The 23,266-nt window shown below is 33.5% G+C and overlaps 1 protein-coding gene across 1 annotated transcript in view; it reads right to left on the bottom strand.

Moving 5' to 3' along the window:
• Positions 1-21,998, bottom strand: part of LOC115884347 (homeobox protein HMX3) — a 54,808-nt gene extending 32,810 nt beyond the window's left edge. The window contains exon 1 of the mRNA XM_030902905.1: positions 21,544-21,998. Coding sequence (XP_030758765.1) covers positions 21,544-21,881 — 338 coding nt within the window. The 5' untranslated portion in view covers positions 21,882-21,998. The remainder of the gene's footprint in view (positions 1-21,543) is intronic.
• Positions 21,999-23,266: the final 1,268 nt, after the last annotated feature.

The following is a 23,266-nucleotide window of genomic DNA, read 5'->3' on the forward strand; positions in this document are numbered from 1 at the left end:
ATTAACCTGTAACAATACTGGTAGGTACGTGCACAGATTTTTTCTAGGTAACAAAAGTCGTTAAAAGTCTAATTATATTTAAAGAGAGATATACTTCCAACAAATTACATTATAAGGCCAATAATGCAAGTAATACCATTAAAATTTTAGCGTTTTTTTAACTTTTGTAACATATTTCTTTAACAAAGATGAACCTGTAACAATGAGTGGTAGGTACGCGCACAAGAATTTTTTCGCTAGGTAACTTATTAAGTCGTTAAACAGGCCTAAAAAGCTATAACAACATAGGTAACTAATATTTATAATCTAATTCGAGTTTAATCTCAAATAATAAATGTTTTTACTGGTGTATTTCTGAAGTGTTCATTATTAAAAGTAGATATTCTTTAAGTTATGCGAAATAATAAGTATAACATGTTTCCGGTGAGACCCGCGTATATGTCACCGGATTCTGGTTAAGTATAAGACTTTTCTATAGAAAGAGTTTTTCTATATTTTCCTTTCAAAATAAGACTAATTTCTTCTTATTCTTTTAAATATTACAGTGTTTCTTTTTCCTAAAATGTTATACTTAATTTTCGCTTAAAATTAAAAAAATCACCAAATGGAGGAAAATATACGTTATTGAATAAAGTTTATACAAATCACTTTACCATAACAAAAAAGTAAAAACATGTCATGGCGGAAGATATTCAGGTGGCATTTCACACATTTATCTATTAAAATCGAGGTTAAAATAATAAACTTGCGTAACATGTGATACACGAGATAGAAAGTTTCAGAATCGATTAATACGCACTACGCTACGCAGTCAACTTATTCCTATGCGCGGATGAGCGTCTTCAAGACTCTTCCTTCGGCCTGGGTCACGACGTACGTTTGGCTAAACAGGCTGGATACGGTGGAGTACGATATTGGCGAGTCTGAATATTTATAAAAATTTGCAAAGTAAAATATGTTGGAAAAATAATTAATCCATACATATATAAAAGCTCAAAGGGTTTTTTTGTTGCATCCATCTCGCCGAAACCGCTTTAGCAATCTTGATGATTCTTTTTTTAAATGAAAGGTATATATGTGTAGATTTGTTATGAAGTATTTTTATAGTGCTTAATGGCTAGAATATTTCTTTGTGTAGAACGACTAAATACTAAAACATACCTGAAAAACACCTACACACAATACCTCCAGAAATAAATTATTTGTCATTGTCAGTGGTGTCAGTTAGATTATATATTACGTTTTTAGATATTTTAGAGTGAGTTCATGCCGCCAGTTTTACATACATAAATATTAGCACAAAGGTTCGTTTAAACGACATTAGTGAATTAGCTACACAAAGCTTGATTTTACCCCAGGGGAATTCATCCTTTTAGAGGGTAAAATTATCTCTCAGGAACAGTTTGTTATGAAAATTCCTTACTATTTGGTCTAGAAGAATGAAATCCTACAAAGAATTAGAAGAAATTTTGAAATTCATCAACCAGCAAAATTTATATAAAACTTTAGTGACCTTTGGATTATACACATAAAAATGGGCACAAAGGTAAAAGCGAATTTATGAAATTTATACCCTTAGGGAGTAGAATAGGGAATGAAAAGTTTGCTGTACGAAAATGCAATATTATAACATTATAAACCAGACAGTATAAAATTTTATACAAGGGTTTATTTAGTGACATCATAACGAAATATATCTTCCTCAATTATCCTTCAAAGAATAAAAAAAGTAACCTATAAAGAGAGTATTAGTGCTCTTAATAAATAAAAAAAGATGATGAAAATAAAAACATCTATGCTCACTAGCTCTCTATAAAGAAGTAAAAAATCATTTAAATCAATGCATGAACGATTCGAAGGTGTAACGCGAACGTAGTCGCGAGAAAAGCTAGTAATTTTTAAATTATTTTATTTAACTCATTAATTTTCATTGAAAGGAATTTTGTAATTCGCCACTATATTAGTTAAAAACTAAGAAACTCATATCAAATTTAAGTTTTGCGATTTGACTTTTACTTTTTACAAAATCTGAACACATTTTAAAAAGAAAAAAGTTTTTGATAATATTTCTGTAGATTGACTACAAGTTGTATAACATAAATTTCTACGACCGGTCTACCTAGTGGTCTGCAGCATCGCCTTGTGGTGCAAACGTGGGCCTGTTAATCTGTGACGTGACACAACAGCCAAGAAAAAACAGAAGCGTGGCTAAGAATTTAGTAATTTAAAAAAAGTCTTTTAGATACAGTAGTAGGTATTAAAAAGTTTTGTGTTTCAATGGGGTTTGCCTTTAACAGTTAAAAAATTATATCGTAAAGTGTAACTTTCCGTAAGAATTCTTTTGCTTGCTTGTTTTATGGATAGGTGCGATCGCATAATTATTATTGATAATGTTTTATTTAATTTTAACATTACTACTTTTTCAGTGAATCTTTAAATCTGTTGTTTTTTGTTAAGTTCGTTATTTAAACATATGTATGTAATACACTCATATTAACACTAATCATATATTTACGTTTTTATTCATCATTTTCAATGCCCCCCCCGGTTGCATCTTTGTAAAGGACTGTGAATTTTTTTAAAATACAAATGAGGTATTAGATGTATATGTATCATATTTTTTATTCATTTTATTTTCATTCAAGTCCTGTTTGATTTAATTCACAAAAGTCTTATGTACCTATATTTATGTTTTTTACATATTTTTTTTTTGATTCCAGGTATTGTGTGGGTTCCGTTTGCCTTTTTTTCCTGCTTCCAGTTATTTAGTTTTATGCCCGTGAAGCTGTGAAAACATTTATTTATCTTCAAGTTTCTGTAGTCGTCAATGCACTGTTACTTTACGTTCACTTTAACACAGCATCTCTGATATTATTTAAATATTTGATATTGATACAGTAGTTTATTGGTTTATAGCTCTTTAATTGTGTTAATTTGCATATTTACATTGTTCTAAATTCCAAATAAATATTTTTTGAGTAATTTTGTTGTATTATTTACTACTAGAAAGAGTAAAAAAGTATATTAACCCTCATTTAAACCTCCTGAACAGCCCGCCATTAAAAACCGGAAACGGAAATAAATTTCATAAAATTGAAATTGTCATGTCTATGTCATGTCAAATGTCCCAGCCGCCATATCTGAAAATTAGTTACCCAGGCAGACACGCTGTTTCCATAATTTAACATTGACTTGACACTTCTTCTTGTATTTATTATTTTATGATTTCTACTAGCACTTTAGCACACAAGGCGGTCTTGTTGTTTAGTTATGACTCTTTGACGACTTTGTCTGGGTCTGTTATTGTGTTCCTAATTCCAAGTACCTTGCATATGTTTTCGATACAATACCCTGGGTAACGCCTACTATCTTTGCTACGTCTCTTTAGTACATTCCTTCTTCAATTAGAGCAATATTTCTTCTCCTCTGTACATCTGTTAATCTAACATAAGGCATTTTTAATTTTTTTAGGTGACATGAAAATTACCGTACAATCGTGATTTTACTACTGAACACAAAATTCAAAAGAAAATAAATCGTAGCAGTCGTTTATTCTTTTTTATCATGTTTATTTACAAAAGAGCCTTATCTTAATGTTGTATACCAATTTTTTTCCTTGCAAGAAATTTAATCAGTAATAAAGAGTGATTCCAAATAAGTTTGGTTGTGTGTACTTGGAAGAAAATTATAACATGGTAGAAGGAAAAGAGTAGTTGCACTCTCCAAAATATTTTCTGCCAGATTTTACAATCTGTCGCAGATTGCAGAGCGTTTCAGTTGAGTTCCGTCCGTCGATCTGCGAAATTCGAGCGTTGCGTTCCAGCATAGAGACGGATTGACAAAAAATGAGTGCCTTACTGTGTGTTGCTATTGGTTGTAGTAATAATTCAAAAAAATTTGCTTTGAGTTTTTGTTTTGAGAGACATTTGTGATCATGTTTCTGTTCAGGTTAACTTTCCCATGACTGATTACTACTAAATAATTTGATATTATTTTCATTTAAACGTCAAATTTTTATCGATTTTACTTTTGACAACCATCCCTTGCTTACTGTTTAACGAATTGCACCATCACTGAACCAAAATTTGCTAGTACCGAAAGTACCGAAAAAAACTGGAAATCCCGGTTCCTTAGAGGCATGGTACCGAAACAGTGAATCGCCGGTTCCGAAAACGCTATAACGTACCATAACCGTGACTGGCCCTATACAGGGTGAGTCTTAAATAAGTGCTAGGGGTAGTATATTTTGGACCCAGAAATATGAAGAATTTTCACTTATAATATCACAAGAGCTTAAATTATTTTCGGAAATTTTTTTGAAGGCACGAATATTTTGAAAATTATCCCGAGTCCGACGAGGGATAAGGGATAAAATGTCGTGCCCGAGCATTCAGAATAATTAAGCACGCGTATTCGGTAAGAAAATTTCACACTAAATTTGAAAAAAAAAAAATATTAATCCAACATGACATTTTAAAATAATTTCAATTTGTTAAGTTGGCCAAGGTATTGATGTTTTGACATATTATGTGTTTGTCATTTTTGTTTGCGATTCTGTCATTAAGCTATTACTAGTTTTAAAACGTCTGTACGTAGAGTAAAAGTGTATAGCGAAATGTCGCGATTTGGAAGAAGTAAACCAACAAGTCATTAAAGAAGAAATTGAAAATATAAAACCAGATAACACCCGAAAATCAAAATCAAGTGTATGGAAACAGTTTGTTTGAATTTTGTGATGAAAAGTCGTATAATATTCATGAGTGTATGAGTGTAGTACAGCTGGCTACTATACTGGAGGACTACACATTTAATATGAAAAGAAAAAATTTTGAAGATTATAAGGAAAGTGTGGTCAAAGTGATGTGGAACTCTACTGCTAAGCAGTTGCAAAAGAAATTTATTACAGAAAAATATAAAATAAAATTTAATCCGTTTTCTGATGTGGAATTTGTGACCGCCAGAGCTGCACGCGATGCTAAGCGCAAAATACTACAGAGATTCAGCAAAAGAAAAGTGAGTGCTTCAGCCTTAACCAGTGACGAATACAAAAAATTATTGAAATGTGGGATGAAAATACTCCAGATGGGTTGCAGCGTAGAATTTTTCACATAGTTTCACATGAGCTGGCATGGAGAGGAGGAAGGACATTCTGCTTGTATCCAATACGCTTCAAAGAAGAAACTGATAATTTCAAACCTTAAAAGGTCGGATAGAATATAATCCAATTTTTCTCTAAACCACACAGGGTGGTTCTAAAAACTGTCCGGATAGTAAATGGTTGATTAGAAATTTCGAAATTCCACAAATGTGTCCGGTTCGCTTGTTTAGAAAGTTGATGGAAAAAAAGGGAAATCTTATTCAAACCGACAGACTATTCTTAACACCAAACCCATACTGGAATCAGCAATTCGAAAGGATGGTACAAGAATAGCCCAGTTGGTAAGAACATTGTATCTTCATGGTTTTTAAATCAGCAGCTTCAGATATAGGAATTGACACTAAAAAGTTAAAATAACCAATCATTCTGCAAGAGCAACAGCTGTTTCGAATTTGGCCAAAGAAAGGAGTTGGTGAACAACAGCTCATTAAAATTACTGGACATAGTAATAGTCAGTCGATCAAACCTTACTTACAGTTGGACGCTGAACATCATCAACAGATGATTGAATCCATGAGAACATTTCATCAAGTTCTAGCCAGTTCAATCATGATCAGAGCACAATGCAAAATAAAACAGAAAATACCCAGATTCAAACCACCAATTCAAGCCAGCCTACAAATATTTACAATAATTGTGTTTTTAATATTAATAAAACCTATAATTACTAAATGTGTTTCGTTATTATTTTGCTATATTAGTCGATATCATTAAAGATTTGGCATTGAAGATAATTCAACATAAAATAAATTCTAAAAAAATCATATAGATATATCCATCATATTTTGTTAAATGAAAAATACCAGCTTTAGTTAAATAAAGGCAGCAGACTATATTTTTTAGAACATGGCAATTTCGAAAGAAATTCATATGTAGGTATATCTAACATATTTCCTTAAATAAAAAATATTACCACCTTATGGATTACATCAAATGCTAAAACTCAAATGGGTAATATTTCAATATATAGACATTGTAGTTCATTACATTATGATTGTAGATCTTATGTTTACCTTTTCAACTGTCAAAAAATTTCCACTAAAGTTTCGTGGCGCCTCGAAAAAATTTCCGGAAATTTTTTCAGTTGCCATGGTAACTAGTCAACATTAAAGCGTGTTATTGGTTGAAAAGTAGAGGTGTGAAATTTTCTACGCAATTTTTTTTTTGAAAAAAAAATCTGAATTTTATTTTAGTTTTTAGTTAAAAAAATAATTTCTTGATAATATGGTAACTAGGGTTCAGAACCGGAAATTATCGGTTCTTTCCATACCTTCGGGACTCGGTAACAATAACTAAAAAATTATTCTTTTATTACGCGAGAAAGTAGTGATGCTATTTCTCATTGTTCTTGCTTCTTTTCTCTTTTGAAATTTCTGTAATGTTTATTAGCAATATTGAAGTTTAAATATGTTATTTTATTATTTAGTACAATGTGTTGTTCAATATATTAGTTATCCAATGAAAATCACCTAACCAATATATTACTACAAAACAAACACATTAATGTTAAAATTAAACTTGTTTTAAATTAAAAAAAATTGCAGAAAATCTTTGAAATATAATAATATAAAAATATGACATTATATATATTTTTCCGCATTTTTTCCCATCAGAAGATTTTCAGATACAGAAAAATTGTACTTTGCCTAGTTATAGACCACGACTATACAGCTACGTCAGTGGTCACGGGATGCGAGAACAAGGTCACATAAAGTGGCAGAAAAAGAACAAAGGATTTGACAAGGAGTAAAGCTACTGGTTTCCTTAAGGTTGTCGCCCACTAGACCGCTGCGCGGCGCGGCGCTGGGAAGAGAACTTTTTCCGGCTGCGAAGGGACTGCGCCCACTATAGCGCGCTTTTGAAACGCGGCAACGCTATTTAGTTATAGTTGAAGTGTTTTTTACTTACAGTAGTTTAGTTTTTAAAGCAATGAGTTCAAGTACTGACGAAAGCGTATTTTTTGTGCTCTTCTAACAGAGGAAGAGGAAGAGGGGAGGTGAGGAAAAGTTTGGACTCATACGATTAACCAAAAAAGAAAAGTTTGGAGAATTTTACCATTTTTCCAGATTTAATAAAAGACAAAATCATTTTTCAGTATTACAAAATATAAAGACATTTGCACTCCTCAATTGAGGGTTTTAAGAAAAACCACCGGGTATATCTACTCATCATATTTTTTCAGAAGAGACAAATTACTAATATTTTTGATGAATTCTTATTTATTCTGATGTGTATATTAGTTATGTGGTCAAAAAACCTGATCTTTTTTATATATTTAGGTAATTAGAATGTAAAAATTGGAGATTGTCACTTTTGTTAAAAGTGGAGATTGCCAGTTTTGCCTCTACACCCCCTCAATTATATTAAATCTTTGATAGAAAGGCATTTCGTCCATCTGTCTCTAGTGAGGAAGACTAAAAAAATATCATATTCCTTTATGAAAATCGGTTGCCTAATTTACCTTTAAAAATACAATTCTGCCATTGATACATATCACTGGTTCCTAGTCAAAAGCCAACTGAAAAGACTCGAATGCAAAATTATTTCCCTTGTGAGTACGCACGCAGCGCCGAAACGCGGGAGACGGAAAAAAGTTGCTAGAGAAGTCTTTCGACTTGTTGACGGAAACCCCGCGGCGCGCTTCTGCGCTGCGCGCTCTAATGTGCGTTGGTCCATTTAAATACATGGCAAGCAGACAAAAGAAATTTCCACATGGCGCCGCGCCGCGTCGCGCCGCGGTCTAGTGGGCGACAACCTTTATACTATGATTATAATAAATCGGAAGATTATTAAGACTTTAACACTCTGTAGCTACGAAACAAAGCAGAATCGGACCTATGTTGATATGAAAAATAAATCTTTTTTTTTACTTGAGGAATCTCCCCACGAGCGATGGCACATGTTTTTTGAAACACCCCGTATAAATAAATACAATAATAAATATCTATAATATCATTTTATGACATTTAATTTTTATCGGTAATTTTATCAATTTAAATTTTAATAGACACATCAAGCGCAAAACTAACGCCAGTCGCTCATTCTCATTTATCCCGGGAAACGAAAAATAATAATTATATTTAATCCGAGACAATTATCGTTTCGAGTTTATTTTAACCGACGGAAACGAAATTAATAGTAATTTAGTGAATTATTTCGCGGATACCGAAGCCATAGTAACATTGTCATTATTAAAAGGGAACGGGGAGGGTAATTGCGAGCGCAAATTTCGGCCGCCCATATTTAAATAAATAACAATTAAATGGTTTCCACGATCGAATATAAATTGAAAGCATTTTACCGAAAAATATATACGATAAGTTTCGGTTATTCGCGTATTAAACTTCAATTTGTATAGTTGTAATGGGTTTTCGGAGTTGATAATTATCAGTAAAATATGTGTACTAGAAGTTTCTATTGGATGAATATTGAGGTTTCTTTTTATTATTTTTATTTACACATTACAATTACAAATCAGTGTTATTGTGAATATATCACATGTTCGGCGTTAATTTCCAGTTGGCCAATTATTATTCAAAATAGTTTTCCTTATATACAGGGTGGTCCGCACTGTATTCCGAAAACTTCGGCAGCATATTCTGCAGACAAAAATAAGTAAAAAAGTTCGTATAAATCTATGTCCTAAAATGCTTAGTTTCGGAGATACAGGGTGTAGAAATTTAATTTTTATTTAGATTTTTTCCCAATAATTTATGAAGTTTTTTTGACATTACAGCGTTTTTTATAAAACATTACCACTGCGAACGGCAGCTTTTCATCGGAGAGCAGTCGTGGATAAGGTATTTCACTAGAGAGAAAAACTAATCAATAACAATAAACAAAAAAAATATAGATATTGGGCGCCAGGCATGTACAGAGAAAGAAAACACAGTTGTATATTACTTAAAACTAATGACTATATTTATTCATGATGGACTGTGATGGTAAATAGCATTGTACAATTTTAATAATTATTATAGTGGTTATATGTCAACGAAAGTGGTGTTAAGAATTGTACTAAATATCTATGAAAACAACTATGATAAAATACAAGACATGTAAAGTTTAAGAGAATATATGAAATGTAGCATTACTTTAATTAATTTGATATATTTTACATGATGTTAGTGCAATAATAATATCTATAAAAAAGTAATACTATTACAAGGCGTAATGTAATGAAACCTAAAATCTAAATCATATTGTAACTACTAAATCGACATAAATGTTCTTAATAATCTAACCACTAAATATAGTCTGTACGATATCGTTTAAAATGTACGTTAAGTTAAGACTGAAAATCGACTGAAAACCAGAACCTAAATCTACACTTAGCTGTTCTTGAGGCAATCCTGTTTCCAAGAGTAGCAGCGTGAGGTAGGCTCATATCTCTGTACTGTCTGTCGGCGATCCTGTTGGCCAAAACAACAAAAGGGGCCAGAATGTGGACACCATGAATCAATACAGCCGTAGCTACTGACTAGGATTAGAAATGGGAGCGAAGCAACATGGAGCTTACGCTATATCCATACTGTGGTAATATGAGGACACTACCCGTACCTGGGAACACTACTAGGACCTTGGATAATGTCCGTAACTTGGACCATAACCTTGACACAGTCCGTCCATAAGATAACGGTACAGGGGAACACTGGTTTAAAAAACCAAACAAGGTCTAATAAACAAAATAAACCTACCTCGAAACACTTCCGAAGGCTCAATAATAAACAAAAGAACTGTCCTTTCTTCCATTTAACATTCTGGAGGACAACAGCAAAAGTACACCAACGTGTCAGCAAAATACAAATACGAGTTATGGTGGGTCAATCCAAAACTCTACCCTAAAAATATTCAATAATAATATCGAATCTATAAAAGATAATAACTCATCTTTACCTGTAGCCTCGAAATGGCAGCTGATTCAGATTTTGCAGCAAGATTTAAATTGCCATTTCTAAAAGCAGGATTTGCAACCGTGCCGCAACCGGCCAAAAACAAAGTGAGGTTAAAACGCAGAGAGACGCCTTGATATATAACAAGGATCTTGACAGCGCGCGCCTCCACAGAACAGTGAAACGATAGCAGGGTTGGCGACTAGGTAACGTAAAAATTACGCCAAGCGTGCCAAATAAATTATCAGGCCTGAACGATACGGAATCCGGTGATACGCCAGACATCATATAAATCATATATAAAAAATACATGTAACGAACTAAAAACGTTACTACATGAGAAATTTGGTTTTCATGTTAATACGACTCCTACTTGTAGAAGGCGCCACCTACGTATCTTTTAACTGGTTTGAAGAGTAATAACTTTTAGTCCGGACCTGTATAAAACTATTGAGTAAAAAAATATACATTTACGACGTTTTTTACGTAAAAAAATCTCTTTGTAAAAATCGCTACGAGTAATGGTTCTCGAGATATTTGGAATCGAAATTATCAATACCTGTCATCATTGACATAAACTAAACATGTCGACTAAATAGTTATTAAACTGAAATCATAAATTTGAAATGTTTTTGTTCCAAAAGTTTAACAGAAACTGTTTTATCATCATTTTTTCGAAGAAAAATTTATGATTAATTTAATAAAATAAAAATTTCCCGAATTTATTATTTCAGTCAAATCTTAGATTAACAGAGTTAAATAACTACATAGGTATATCTACTCAACGTGGGACTGGAAAAATTGGTTCTAGTTTTTAGTGGCCGGTTTTTTTTTGCCGTGCTCTAATAAAATAGCTCTATAAAGAAATACCTTATGATCGAAAAGAAAACGGCGACAGCGATGGCTAAGAAACGAAGAATTTTTTCTTTGCAAAATGCCCAAGCAGTAAATAGTTGTTTCAATTTACGTTCGGCTGCCTTCCCTGACTATAGAGTAAATACACAATAGAGTAACATGAATAAATATATTATAGATTTAAGACTTAAATTATATTTTAGAAGATCCCTGAGAGATTGCTCTATATTGATCTTATACTTATCTGCCTATCGTCTTTCGATCAGATACAAATCACTTTATTACTTTTTATTATAATAATTATTATAAAAATATATGTTTGATAGCAATTATCCGTTTCAATAATAATCCTTTAAATTATTTGCTTGATGGGTAGTGAAACTTAATCAAACGTTATTCGTTAAAAGGGGCGAGCGTGTATAACCGCAGACGCAAATTTCTACCGACCATTTAAATAAATAACAACTAAATGGTCGATGGTCGCGTCAGCTTAAAACGGGAAAACGATTTTTAATTTCGATATTTCCTCCGGTTTCATCGAGTATAAATTGAATGCATTTTTACGCGAAAATATATTCGATATGTTTTGATAATTAGTAAGGGTTAGTAAAGGGTGCATGAATACGTATATTTTTACTGTTTAAAAGTATATATTTAATTTTAAAATAAAAGAGATATTTTTAGGCCGATATCTCTTTTATTTTAAAATGAATTTAATGTAAATCGTTGATAGAATACTCTCGTAAATGTATTTAATTTACGAGAATATTCTAAGTATCTGTAAATTCTAGAAATGGTATATCAAATCTTAAAATATAGCTCCAATACTTGAAGCGGACCTAAAGCGTCCTATTTTCGAATTGAAAACAATACAACAGACTTACCACAGCAAAATAAAACAATAGTTCACCACAATACACCAACATACTGGAACTTTTAATACGTTTTGCTAACCATGTTAGCACAGAAGTTCTTCTTCTGTGATGTTAGCATCATCACCAAATTATTAAAACTAAAAAAAAACACTGTTTAGCTTTAATCATCTGCTGATGATGTAGAATGTAGAATGTAGAATGAGTAAGAAGGGGGGGGGGGTTAATCGCTGCGACCTTAAAGATTTATTGTGCTCCCCTTCTTTGAATCCACACAGACTATATTAGTGATGGGAATAATCGAATTATTTTCACCATCGAATAATTAGTAATAATTCATATTTCACAATCGAATTAATAATTCGAATTATTTAGTAGTATTATAAATTTAACCTAAAAATAAATTCGTCCCAGCTAGTGCTCGTCTAGGGGCTATTTTAAACAAATTCTGAACCATTGCCATACCTATATTCTATCACTGAATAAAAAATATAAAAAATATTCTTTATTCAATGTATTCTATTAACTGTGCCGAAGCCGTTTAATAAATTAAACCATAATTTAAAGTTTTAAATTTAAAAGTGCCGAGTTTATGATTGTTTCAATTCCTATTGAAAAGCTCATATCTAAAATAAAAGCTTCTTCTTAAACGATATAAGTATGTCCTTGTTTACGTGCGGTTCGTATTTCTTTTTATTTTATCAGTTGCAATCAATAATTATTTAGATAAAAGAAGAAAATCAATTTTAGTGTTCGGTGAAATTTGGGTGAGATGGAAATGAACCAAATAATAGTAGTATTCTTTCGTTCTGAACGAAATGAAAATTTTCACTTAAACTGATTTATTCCTACGTGGTATAGGAAATAACAATGATTTCTGGATTTTCTATATCGGATCGTTCCTTTCTTTGCCGATTCCCTTTATAAATCAGTTTAAGTGAAAATTTTCAGTTCGTTCAGAACGAAAGAATACTACTAATAGTACTATACTAATTACTAATATTCGTATTTGTCCATAAGAGGTTATGTTTTATGTTCATTTGTAATTCGGTTACCACAGATATAATATAAAATACCACTCATTTTTATCTCGATATATCGAAAAAGATAATTCGAATTAGTTAGTTTTAATTTACTATCGAATTAGTCGTATTATTTAATTCGAATTTTCCCAACACTAGACTATATCTCATCATACCCCTGTTGTAGAGGGGACGGTTTGGCTCTTCGTGCTGCCCTTCATAGTCGAGGAGCTTTGCCTCCGGCTTAGGAACCCGTGAGGTGGAGGCCGGAGGATCTGTCTCCATTTTCTCCACCTCTTTAACTTGGTCTCTCCTTAGACCTGATACCGGTGTTGTCCCGTACCTAATAGAGGATATGTCCCTCTTTCTCTATTGCCTTCTTAGATTTGAGGTCAATTCCTAATGTGAGGACCTGACCATGACCCTCCTCCCTCGAGTTGATGACTCGCCAACTCGATGTCCTTACATTGAAGTTCTGATCCTGGATAAGGCTCAGCAGGTAGGTGGTGTCTTTCCCCTTGCTCCTCGGCAGAAAGACCGTGATGGCTGAAATCTGCTGATGATACTAATATGGTTAGCGAAATGCGCCTCTAGTATTAAAAGTAAAGTATTTGGGTGTATTGTGGTAATTTAGTGCTTTATTTTGCTGCCAGATTAGATTAGATTTTTCGACGTGGCTATCAGCTTAATCAACTGCCACCTTTCCAGATCTATTGTGGTCCTCTTAAATTCTGATCCTTAGGTTACATTCTCCAGTCCTATTCTTTTCAAAAAGTCTAGCAACTTGAAGACTGAACCCTCTATATAGCTCTTTATATTGTGTGTCTTTATAATTTTTGACAGAACCTGTACATAGTTTCGTCCGTCAATCCGCAAGCTTTATATGCCTATTCATTTTAAAAAATGCCTTGTTAGGACTACGCTTTGACTGTCTTTGCTTATAATAAGGTCTGCTGGGAATGTTGTGGAATGTTCTACTATGAACTTTTTGCTTGTCTCTGCTCTGGTAAATCTCCACCAGTCTAGATATTTGTTGGCCAACCATCGTTTTGTGGCATTTCTCGTGACTGCTTTTGCAACGCCACAGAAGGGCTCTGGGTTTATGAATGGCATTGGTGGGCATTGTTTGGTCATTTTATCTGCCTTTTCGTTATCCTTGTGACCCTCGTGCCCTGAAACCGAGGCTAACGGAACATTGCTACGATCACTCAATGCATTTAAAGCACACACACAATCTTACACTAGTGTAGAATTGATCTCTGCAAAATCGAGTGCCTTCAGCGCTGCTTGGCTGTCTGTGAAGATGGCCACCTAACGATGTGTTCTTTGCTGCCTTTTTATTTCTTCTTTAGGCTTATGTGGAAATATATTCCTTGTTTCGGTCCTATTATTTCAGCTCCTATACGCCTTCCGTCGTTTTTGATCCATCTGTATTTCTGTATATTTTTAGCCGACCATACCAACGGGTATGGTAGGCTATTAAGATCGACAAAAAAAGTTTTTTTAATTTCACTGAAAAAGAGTTATTTGGGTCATAAATGACCTAAATACAAAATATTTTCATGGTGTCTGTCTGTCTGTCCGTCTGTCTGTAACACGATAACTCAAAAATCGCTAAACCGATTTTAACCAAATTTGGTACAAAAATGCTGTGGCACCCGAAAATCTGGTCATTAGTTTTTGGTAAGGGTGGGGTGGTTGGTAAGAGGGTATGGGAGGGGGTTAAAATTTTTAAAAAATCGTAACTCCAAAATTACAGTAGCTAGCGAAAGGCGGTCTTCAATTTAAGATTAGGAATAATATTTGCAACAAAATTTGTAATAACATCAAAATCAGGAAAAGTCGCAGTTTTTGAGATAAAAAAAATTGGAAAAAATTCCTTTACTTTGAAACTAAAAGAACTGCCTACCAACTTTTTATTAATATATTTTAGTATGGGCGGCTATACGTGCCTCCCGGCGCCAATTTTTTCTATTTTGCCTGCTAGTAGTAGGTACATTCAATTTTATTAAATTTTGAAAGTACTTTTAAAATCATTTTCATTAAAATATTATTTATGTTTAATATTAAATTTCTAACAGAATATTCATATTATTATTACGCCCAAAGCTTTTTAGTTCGTTGATTGAAATATTCAATAAAATTTAATTAAACGTCAGTAAACTCCGATAACAAAATGCACAGAAATTACGCAAATACTTTTTTAAATGTTTTAAATTGAAAAGCGTTTCAGTGATTTAAATAAATCTGAACAAATTGGAGTAGCTTATCGAGCAGACCGATATTCCATTTTGTACAGTTGAAAATAAATTGAAACCGTTTTATTTAAAAATATTATAACATTATTTAAAAAGTCTTTATGCATGCGTTTGATGCTAAAATAATTCGATGAATAGAACACTGAAATAAATAAATAAATAACATATATTACATGACTGTGATGATTTGATACTGTAAATAATATAGAAAAATATAGTAATGAAAAATTAAATATTTATGCATAGTTCCTAGAACATATTACGAAAAAATGTTGGTATTCGAGCAATGTGAGTGCTCGTACTGGATATTGCTGGTACTGGGCACTTGCTGCGCAACAAAATTTTATCGTATTTTCAAACTTCAAAAGAGAGCAGTTCGATATTTATTGGGACTGAACAGTAGAACTCACTGCCAGAATTTCTTTAAAAATTTCAAAATACTGACTCTTCCTTCTTTATTCATTTTTGAATCCGTTTGCTTAATCCGCAAGCACATATCTGCTATTCCCGAAAGTCCATCTCATAACTATCCACTTAGGAATGCGGAGCACGATTTTTATCTGGCAACCCCGAGCTTAGAACTAGTTAAAGGTTCAATGCTGTACGATGCCAAAAAAATATACAATCATCTGCCTTTGAATATTAAGTCGCCTTCATTCTTTCCCGCATTTCGCAAAGCTCTGAAATCATACTTACTGGAGAGATGGGGTAAACGACTTTTTGTTGATGTTTAATCATGAACAATTTTGAATTTTAAAATTTTGATCATCTCATACACTGGTCAAGCGTCGAGTATTTAATATTTTATAACTCCTAAAATTATATCTATTTACAATTTTCCTATTGTAAAATTTTATTGATACGCCTTTTTTGTGTTCTGCAATTATTGTCCTGTATAATGTTCTATTTGTAATTTTAATGACTTAAATTTTTTTGAATTGTATGATTTGTATTGTATATTTTTTATTATTTGTATATTTTTTGTGCTTTTCTTTGTTTTTAAATGCTTTGTCGATGAAGCTATTTTGGCTTTTTGCACAATAAAGCGTTATTTGTTGTTTGACGCTGGATGATGCCAGTCGTTTTATCCCTGATTTCTGTGACATGTGAGGTCATTCGCATTCCAAAGTGGTCTTGGTCTTGCGGAAGTCAATCTTGCTCTTGGCCTTTCTTTTTGTGCAAGATCAAGACCAGTCTCGCCCATTACTATATATTACACCAAAACACTTTCTTTAATGCGAAAATTAAAAAAAAATCTTTCGCGCTTTCTTTAATACTCCGAACATACGTTTTTTTTAACCATATTAGATATTCATTATTTATTAAATTTTAAATTACATTTAAGATATGCTTATTTAATTTGTATCAAATAAAAAACATTATATTATTTAGTATTAATTAAATGCTGATGATGCTAACTGCAAAATGGGCTTCAAGAGTGTTGAAATAAAATTTTTGGTGTGTTGTTTGAGCTATATTTTATTGTATCCAATCTAAACGATTATATTACTAAGACTGTGGTATATTTTTCTAAATGAGCCGTACATATCTGTAATTTGTATTTCAGGTAATCTTCGAAAAGTGTAAACAAACATTTATGGAACTTAATTTGGTATTGATATGTCAGAAACGAATAAATATCTTAGAATTATATTAAATGACTTAAACACTATTAAATCTTGATGCGATTCGAACCTCCTGAGTCTCAACATTTCTAAAACTAAAGCTTTGTCGTATAAAAACTCGCTGCAGCCTTTTGTACTTAACAACACCGCCATTGACGTCGTAAAATCTGTAAAATTCTTAGAGGTTGTTGTAGACAATTCTCTGAAATGGGACATGCATATCGACGCTTTGTCGAAAAACTTAAGCTCTGCCTGTTTTGCATTAAGATCTGTTTCTAAGGAGCTTAACTTGTCAGTGGCTAGAACTGTTTATTATGCACTTTTTGAGTCGCACCTCAGATATGTCCTTCCATTCTGGGGTACGTGTTGTGCGACTCAATTTGACCGCATTTTCAAGCTCCAGAAGAGAGCTGTTCGATATTCACTGGGACTAAACAACAGTTCTCATTTCAAACTCATTTCCAGGACTTTTTTAAAAAAATAAAAATATTAACTCTTCCTTCCTTATTTATATTTGAATCCGTTTGCCTAATACGTAAGCATGTATCAGCTTCTCAAGAAATGCCATCTCATACTTATCCACTCAGAAATGCGGAGCAAGATCTTTATCTACCTACCCCACGCTCAGAGTTAGTTAAAAGTTCAATATTATACAACTCGAAAAAAATGCACAATCACCTGCCATTTGAAATCAAATCCATAACATCATTTTCTTCATTTCGCAAAGCATTGAAATCTTATTTATTAGACAAAGCTTTCTACGCCGTAAATGACTTCAAAAGACAAAAGACATAAAGACAAAAACTATAAGACTGACAATGTAATTTGTATACTTGTTTTGTATTCTCTTTTGTTTGTTCACTTTACCTTTGTCTACAAATTGTAAAATTTTTTGACAATAAAGGCATTTATTTATTTATTTATTGAGTTATTTATCTAGTAAGTTTAATTCAAAAATTTAATTCTTTTCTTCTTTTTTTTTTTTTTCTTCATACATTTATAATCATAAATATACGTCATATATTATAATATTATATTTTCTATCTCTAAAGAGACTCTGAATTTATTTTCTTCATATTAAATTCTTACGCTGAACCTCAATATTCGCCACGCTATTGATAGCATTTTACCTTTCACGTACAAGCATTCAAAGAATTTTTCTTTATTTATTACTTTGACTCCGTTTCCATTTGAACAGCAATGTAATTTTCTCTATACAATACTGAATACATTTCCTCCGCCGCAATCTAGAGCCCTTTACCAATTTTCCAAACTTCTAAAGTGTGTAGGTAACCCAATAATTCTATTTTTAGAAAGAAGTCCGTAGATATCAAATAAAGCTCTCTATCTAAAAAATATTTTTTAATATTCCAGGGGTTTATTTTTATTATAATATTTCAGAACTGCTTCTAATTCTTATTAATTCAGTTTAGCAATAGAGCTTTTACCTACATTTTAATAATTTGTGATAAATCAATTCACTAAAACAAATCTGTCAACACAAAATTAAACGATATTGACATAGAAAAAATTTGTGAAATATAAAAATGTACTGTTTATTGTTCTGAACCTTTTCATATTCAAGACATTCTCTAACCACTCTGCTGCTGGTATGGAGAGGTGCATTATCGTGCATGAAAAAAATATTAAAATTAAAATATAACATTAAAATGATCCCCAATTGCAGCTCTTCAAAGCCTAACGATTGGTTCTAGCACTAAATCAACATACTTCCGACCGGTTAAAGTTTGTTGAAGTGGTAATAATGGAGTTTTTGCTTCTAGCATAATACCTCCCCAGAACATTACAGTTCCTCCTTTATATGTTACAGATACAGATTTGGCAGCCTGGAGTCTCGCACTTCTTCTTGGAGCTCAGAGAACCTGAATTCGATGGTTATCTGATCCTAGGCCAATTTTGGTCTCATCCGAAATAAGAACATTTTGCCAATTCTCAAATGTCCAGTTTTGACGTTGAAGGCACCAATTTAGCGGGTCAATTTTATTTTGCCGAGATAAATGTGGGATCCGTAACTCTCTCCTGCTGTAAAACCCTCGAGCACTAAGCCTTTTTCTTATGGTTTCAACTGAAACGTTCACACCTGTAGCTGCCAGAATTTGTCTTTGTAGCTCATGATGAGAAACATTGGGATTTCTTCTAGCAATTTGGCACACAAAACGGTCTTGTTCTTCAGATGTTGCGACTCTTTGACGACGTTGTCTGAGACTGTTCTTGAGAGTTCCTAATTCCAAGTACCTTGCACATGTTTTCGATACAACACCCCGGGTAACGCCTACTATCAATGCTGCGTCTCTTTGGGTCATTCCTTGTTCAGTGGGAGCAATAATTCTTCCTCTCTATACATCTCTTAATCCAATATAAGGCATTTTAATTTTTTTTTTTGGATAGAATGGAAATTACCCGACAATCGTGATTTTACTACTGAACACAAAATTCGCAAGAAAATAAATAGCAGCTGTCGTTTATTCTTTATTATTATTTTTATTTACAACAAAAAAAAGTAATGTAAAGATTTCAGTTAACGTCTCCTTTTTGCTGCCAGGGCTAATCTGAACGGGGTCTACTTTGTTTACGCGGAATCCAAACCGCGATCGTCGGCTATATCATGGTCAATGGCCTACCGACTTAGGAAGTGTCTAAATCAACTCTTACTCACGAGATATCCGATCTCATCCGGCCTCGAACCGGCGTGAACGAGCAGTGTATCAATAGCTTTTACACTTTTGTGTATCATAGCTTTTACACTTTTCCCTTAGACAACAGCACGATACAGAGTTTCGAACCGGTCATCCGTCCATCCACCAGTATCGCCTTACGTCGCTTGACTTCGGTGTTCTAATGGGAACCGGTGTTTCAACGTCAAGCTAGGCCGTTGCCTTTTTTACAACAAAAAGCCTTATCTTAAAGTTCTTTACCATTTTTTTCCTCTGCAAAAAGTTTAGTCAGAAATAAAGAATGATTCCATATAAGTTTGGTTGGATGGCATATACACGCCTTTATTTTGCTTCTCATTTTATTATTTCTCTAGAAACCCTATTGGGTTTATACAACGAGCGATATCTCAATAAAGGCATTTTATTTATCTGGTCGAAACATACCAATCTTCCTAATTTAACTTAATATAGATGAAAGCATGGCATATGTATGTAGAAGAGATAGCACTGTACCTAAAGCAATTCATTATTTATTTAAAAAATCAGAAACGCAACATGAAACTCGGTCTTGTGATGACCAAAAAGATCTGAACCCTAATTGGTAGTATTAATTAGAGTTTCCAGAATCCTACTAAAATATTTTCGTTCAACGATTATGAAAGTTAAACCGATAAAAATTGATTTCCAAATGAAAATAATATCAAATTATTAAGTCATGAGAAAGTAAACATGAACACAAGCGAAAAAAACACATAGGTAGCTTAAAAATTACATCAAACAATATCAACCAGCCTCGAAACTAACTTAACTAAATTAGAAAAAAAAACTTAACATTTTCAATTAAAGATGCAAATGCCTATAAAAACATAAAACACAACAAAATATAACTAATACATTCAGCAATATTATACTAAATAATAAAATAACATATTTAAACTCCAATACCTAATTGCTAATAAACATTATAGAAACTTCAAAATAACTTCAGAAGTAAGAACAGTAAAATATAGCATCGCTACTTATTTAGAAGAGTTTGATTTCGAACGCTAGAAAGTATAAATCGCACGTTATATAAATATGTTTTTAATTGTTATTATTACCGAGTCCCGAAAGTACCGAAAGAATCGGGAATTAATACTTTCGAGTCCCGGTTCTCTGATGTCTCAAAAGAATCGGGAATTCCCGGTACTTTCGGTACCGGGATTCTGAACCCCCGGTCCCTAGTCTTCACGTGGCTGATATTTTACTGGGAATCAGTAGCGGCCTCGCTTTTAATGTTATACTTTGGTTTATCTGTGGTCTCTTCACGCTGAAAATTTTTCCAGTTGATTTGCTCTTTGTCAGAAATATGTAAGTACATACATAGGTATATAGAAAGATTAATTATTGGTTTTCTTTTTGTTAATAATAAATATGTGACAGAATTTTTGGTTATTACATTAACTTAGTGAAAACACTTAAATTTTCTTTCATTTACTTTTTTTTATTCATCAAAATTTTCTTCTTATATTAGATACGTGAATTAGTTTTTACTTTTTGCTAGAATTACTTTTAAAATTTTCCACTTTTCAATTGAAATGGAGTGGAATCAAGTCAAGAATACGTAGGAAAAAAAATAGAAGTAATATATTTAAGATTTAATTCTGGATAAAAAGGTATCTTTAGTTTTTTCGCAAAAAATATACAAACGGAGACATTTGAAAAAAAAATCTAAGATGGCATTTGCTTTTACGAACGACTCGCGACGCCGACGCGAAGAGGAAGAGAGAAGTTTGTACATGTATGCCACAACGGCATAAAATTAAAAAAAAGAATACATACATTTCCCTGCTTTTATTTAAAGATAGTATCCACCATCTCCTGTTACGTCTTTTTTGCTTCTGTTGCAACAGTTTAGCGCAACTTAAAACATCATCATCATATCGGCGGCAATCTCAGCATTTAATCTATTATCCATATCTTCCCAAGCCAAAAAAACTTACGACACTGACTTAACTTCATAAATGTAGCGCCAGGTTTGCGTCCAACGTTGGAAGCATCGTGTAGGAGACACATTTGCAAATAATTGCAACATTGTCGAAAACTGTGTCAAATGTTGGTTCCAACGTTGGACGCATCGTGTAGGACCGTCTTATGGTAACATTTTCCAGATGTTTTCTCGGCTTAGAACAGTAACAAGGTCTTACCTCGACAACATTGCGTTATTCGTCCCCGCCGGATCGAGCAATCCCTGTCCCGGCGTCGTCGACCCCAGGAACACCCCTTTCCTCGTCGGCGGTTCGGTCCTCGACAGTATGCTCGATATAGAGAAATTCGTCGACTTCTGCGTGGCCGTGATCTTCCCCGTCTCCCTCTCGTCCCTCTTCTCGTCATCCTCATCACCAACATTCCTTACACCAGCCGCCGAGTAACACGTAACCGTACCACCAAGTCTGTGCTCCGCCAGCATAGGACTTCCGGTCCTGCTCGACGACTCCGGTGACGACACTACGTTCACCTCGATCTCCCTGACGGGTGAGGCCATATCTCCTCGCACGCGGAAATACCAGCAGCAGATAAAATACAGTTAGGACACCACAAAGACGACAATCAAACAAACGCCGCAGCACCGCGATGATCGGTTCAAAGTCCACACTGGCGCGTCGCGTCCGGGCGAATGTTCGGACGGCATTCGGTGCCGAAAAGAGGGCGTATATGGCAAGGACACACCCCCGAGGGCCGAAACACCCTTGCGTCTTTGGCGGCGTCCTCGTCTGGCCCGAGGGCGAGATAGGGGTGTGGTCTCTGTCTCGCGCCGCCGTAGGGGTGGGTAAATGCTGCGAGATGGGGATGGCGCGAGGGGTGTTTGATGGAACGCGGGCTCGGATTAGCGTTTGTCGATGTTTATGGGGGTAATTTCGGCGGTGGCGGCGAGATCGTTTCTGTTAATTTGTGTGCGGCGAGCCTAATCTAAAACCTTGCACGGGCGAGATTCACGGACGCTATAAAAACTGGGGGTTTGGATGTCGTTGTGTCGAATGTTGGAGTGTTGTTTTGTAGGAATGTAATAAAAGCATAGTATAAGGAAACTAGTAGCTTTACTACTTGTCAAATCCTTTGTTCTTTTTCTGCCACTTTATAACCTTGTTCTCGCGTCCCGTGACCACTGACGTAGCTAGGCAAAGTATAGTCGTGGCACTCGCCATAGTTTCACAGAGATGTAATTCGGAAAATATGAGTTCACAATAAAATTAAATTAAAAAAATTGATCATCGAGTAAAAAATTGCTTCAAAACAGAATATTTTCACATTTCGCTAAGTAACAATTTTTCTGTATCTGAAAATCGTCTGATGGGAAGAAATGCGGAAAAAATATATAATGACATATTTTTATATTATTATCTATTTCAAAGATTTTCTACAACTTTTTTTTAATTTAAAACATGTTTAGTTTTAACATTAATGTGTTTGTTTTGTAGTAATATATTGGTTACGTGATTTTCATTGGATAACTAATAAATCGAACAACACATTGTACTAAATAATAAAATAACATATTGAAACTTCAACAATTGCTAATAAACATTACAGAAATTTCAAAAGAGAAAAGAAGCAAGAACAATGAGAAATAGCATCACTACTTTCTCACGTAATAAAAGACTAATTTTTTAGTTATTGTTACCGAGTCCCGAAGATACCGTAAGACCGGGAATTAATAATTTCTGAACTCTAGTTACCATATTATCAAGAAATTATTTGTTTTTATTTTATGTTTTTTTAACTAAAAACGAAAAAAATTTCTAGATTTTTTTTTCAAATAAAAAATTGCGCAGAAAAATCCTCATATTTCTGGGGTCAAAATATACTACCCTTAAAAATATTTGCACTTATTTAAGACTCACCCTGTATAGGGCGATTCACGGTTATGGT

Source organism: Sitophilus oryzae, unplaced genomic scaffold, assembly GCF_002938485.1.
Source record: "Sitophilus oryzae breed Bouriz unplaced genomic scaffold, Soryzae_2.0 scaffold_227_pilon_pilon, whole genome shotgun sequence".
In the NCBI taxonomy this organism is placed as follows: domain Eukaryota; kingdom Metazoa; phylum Arthropoda; class Insecta; order Coleoptera; family Curculionidae; genus Sitophilus; species Sitophilus oryzae.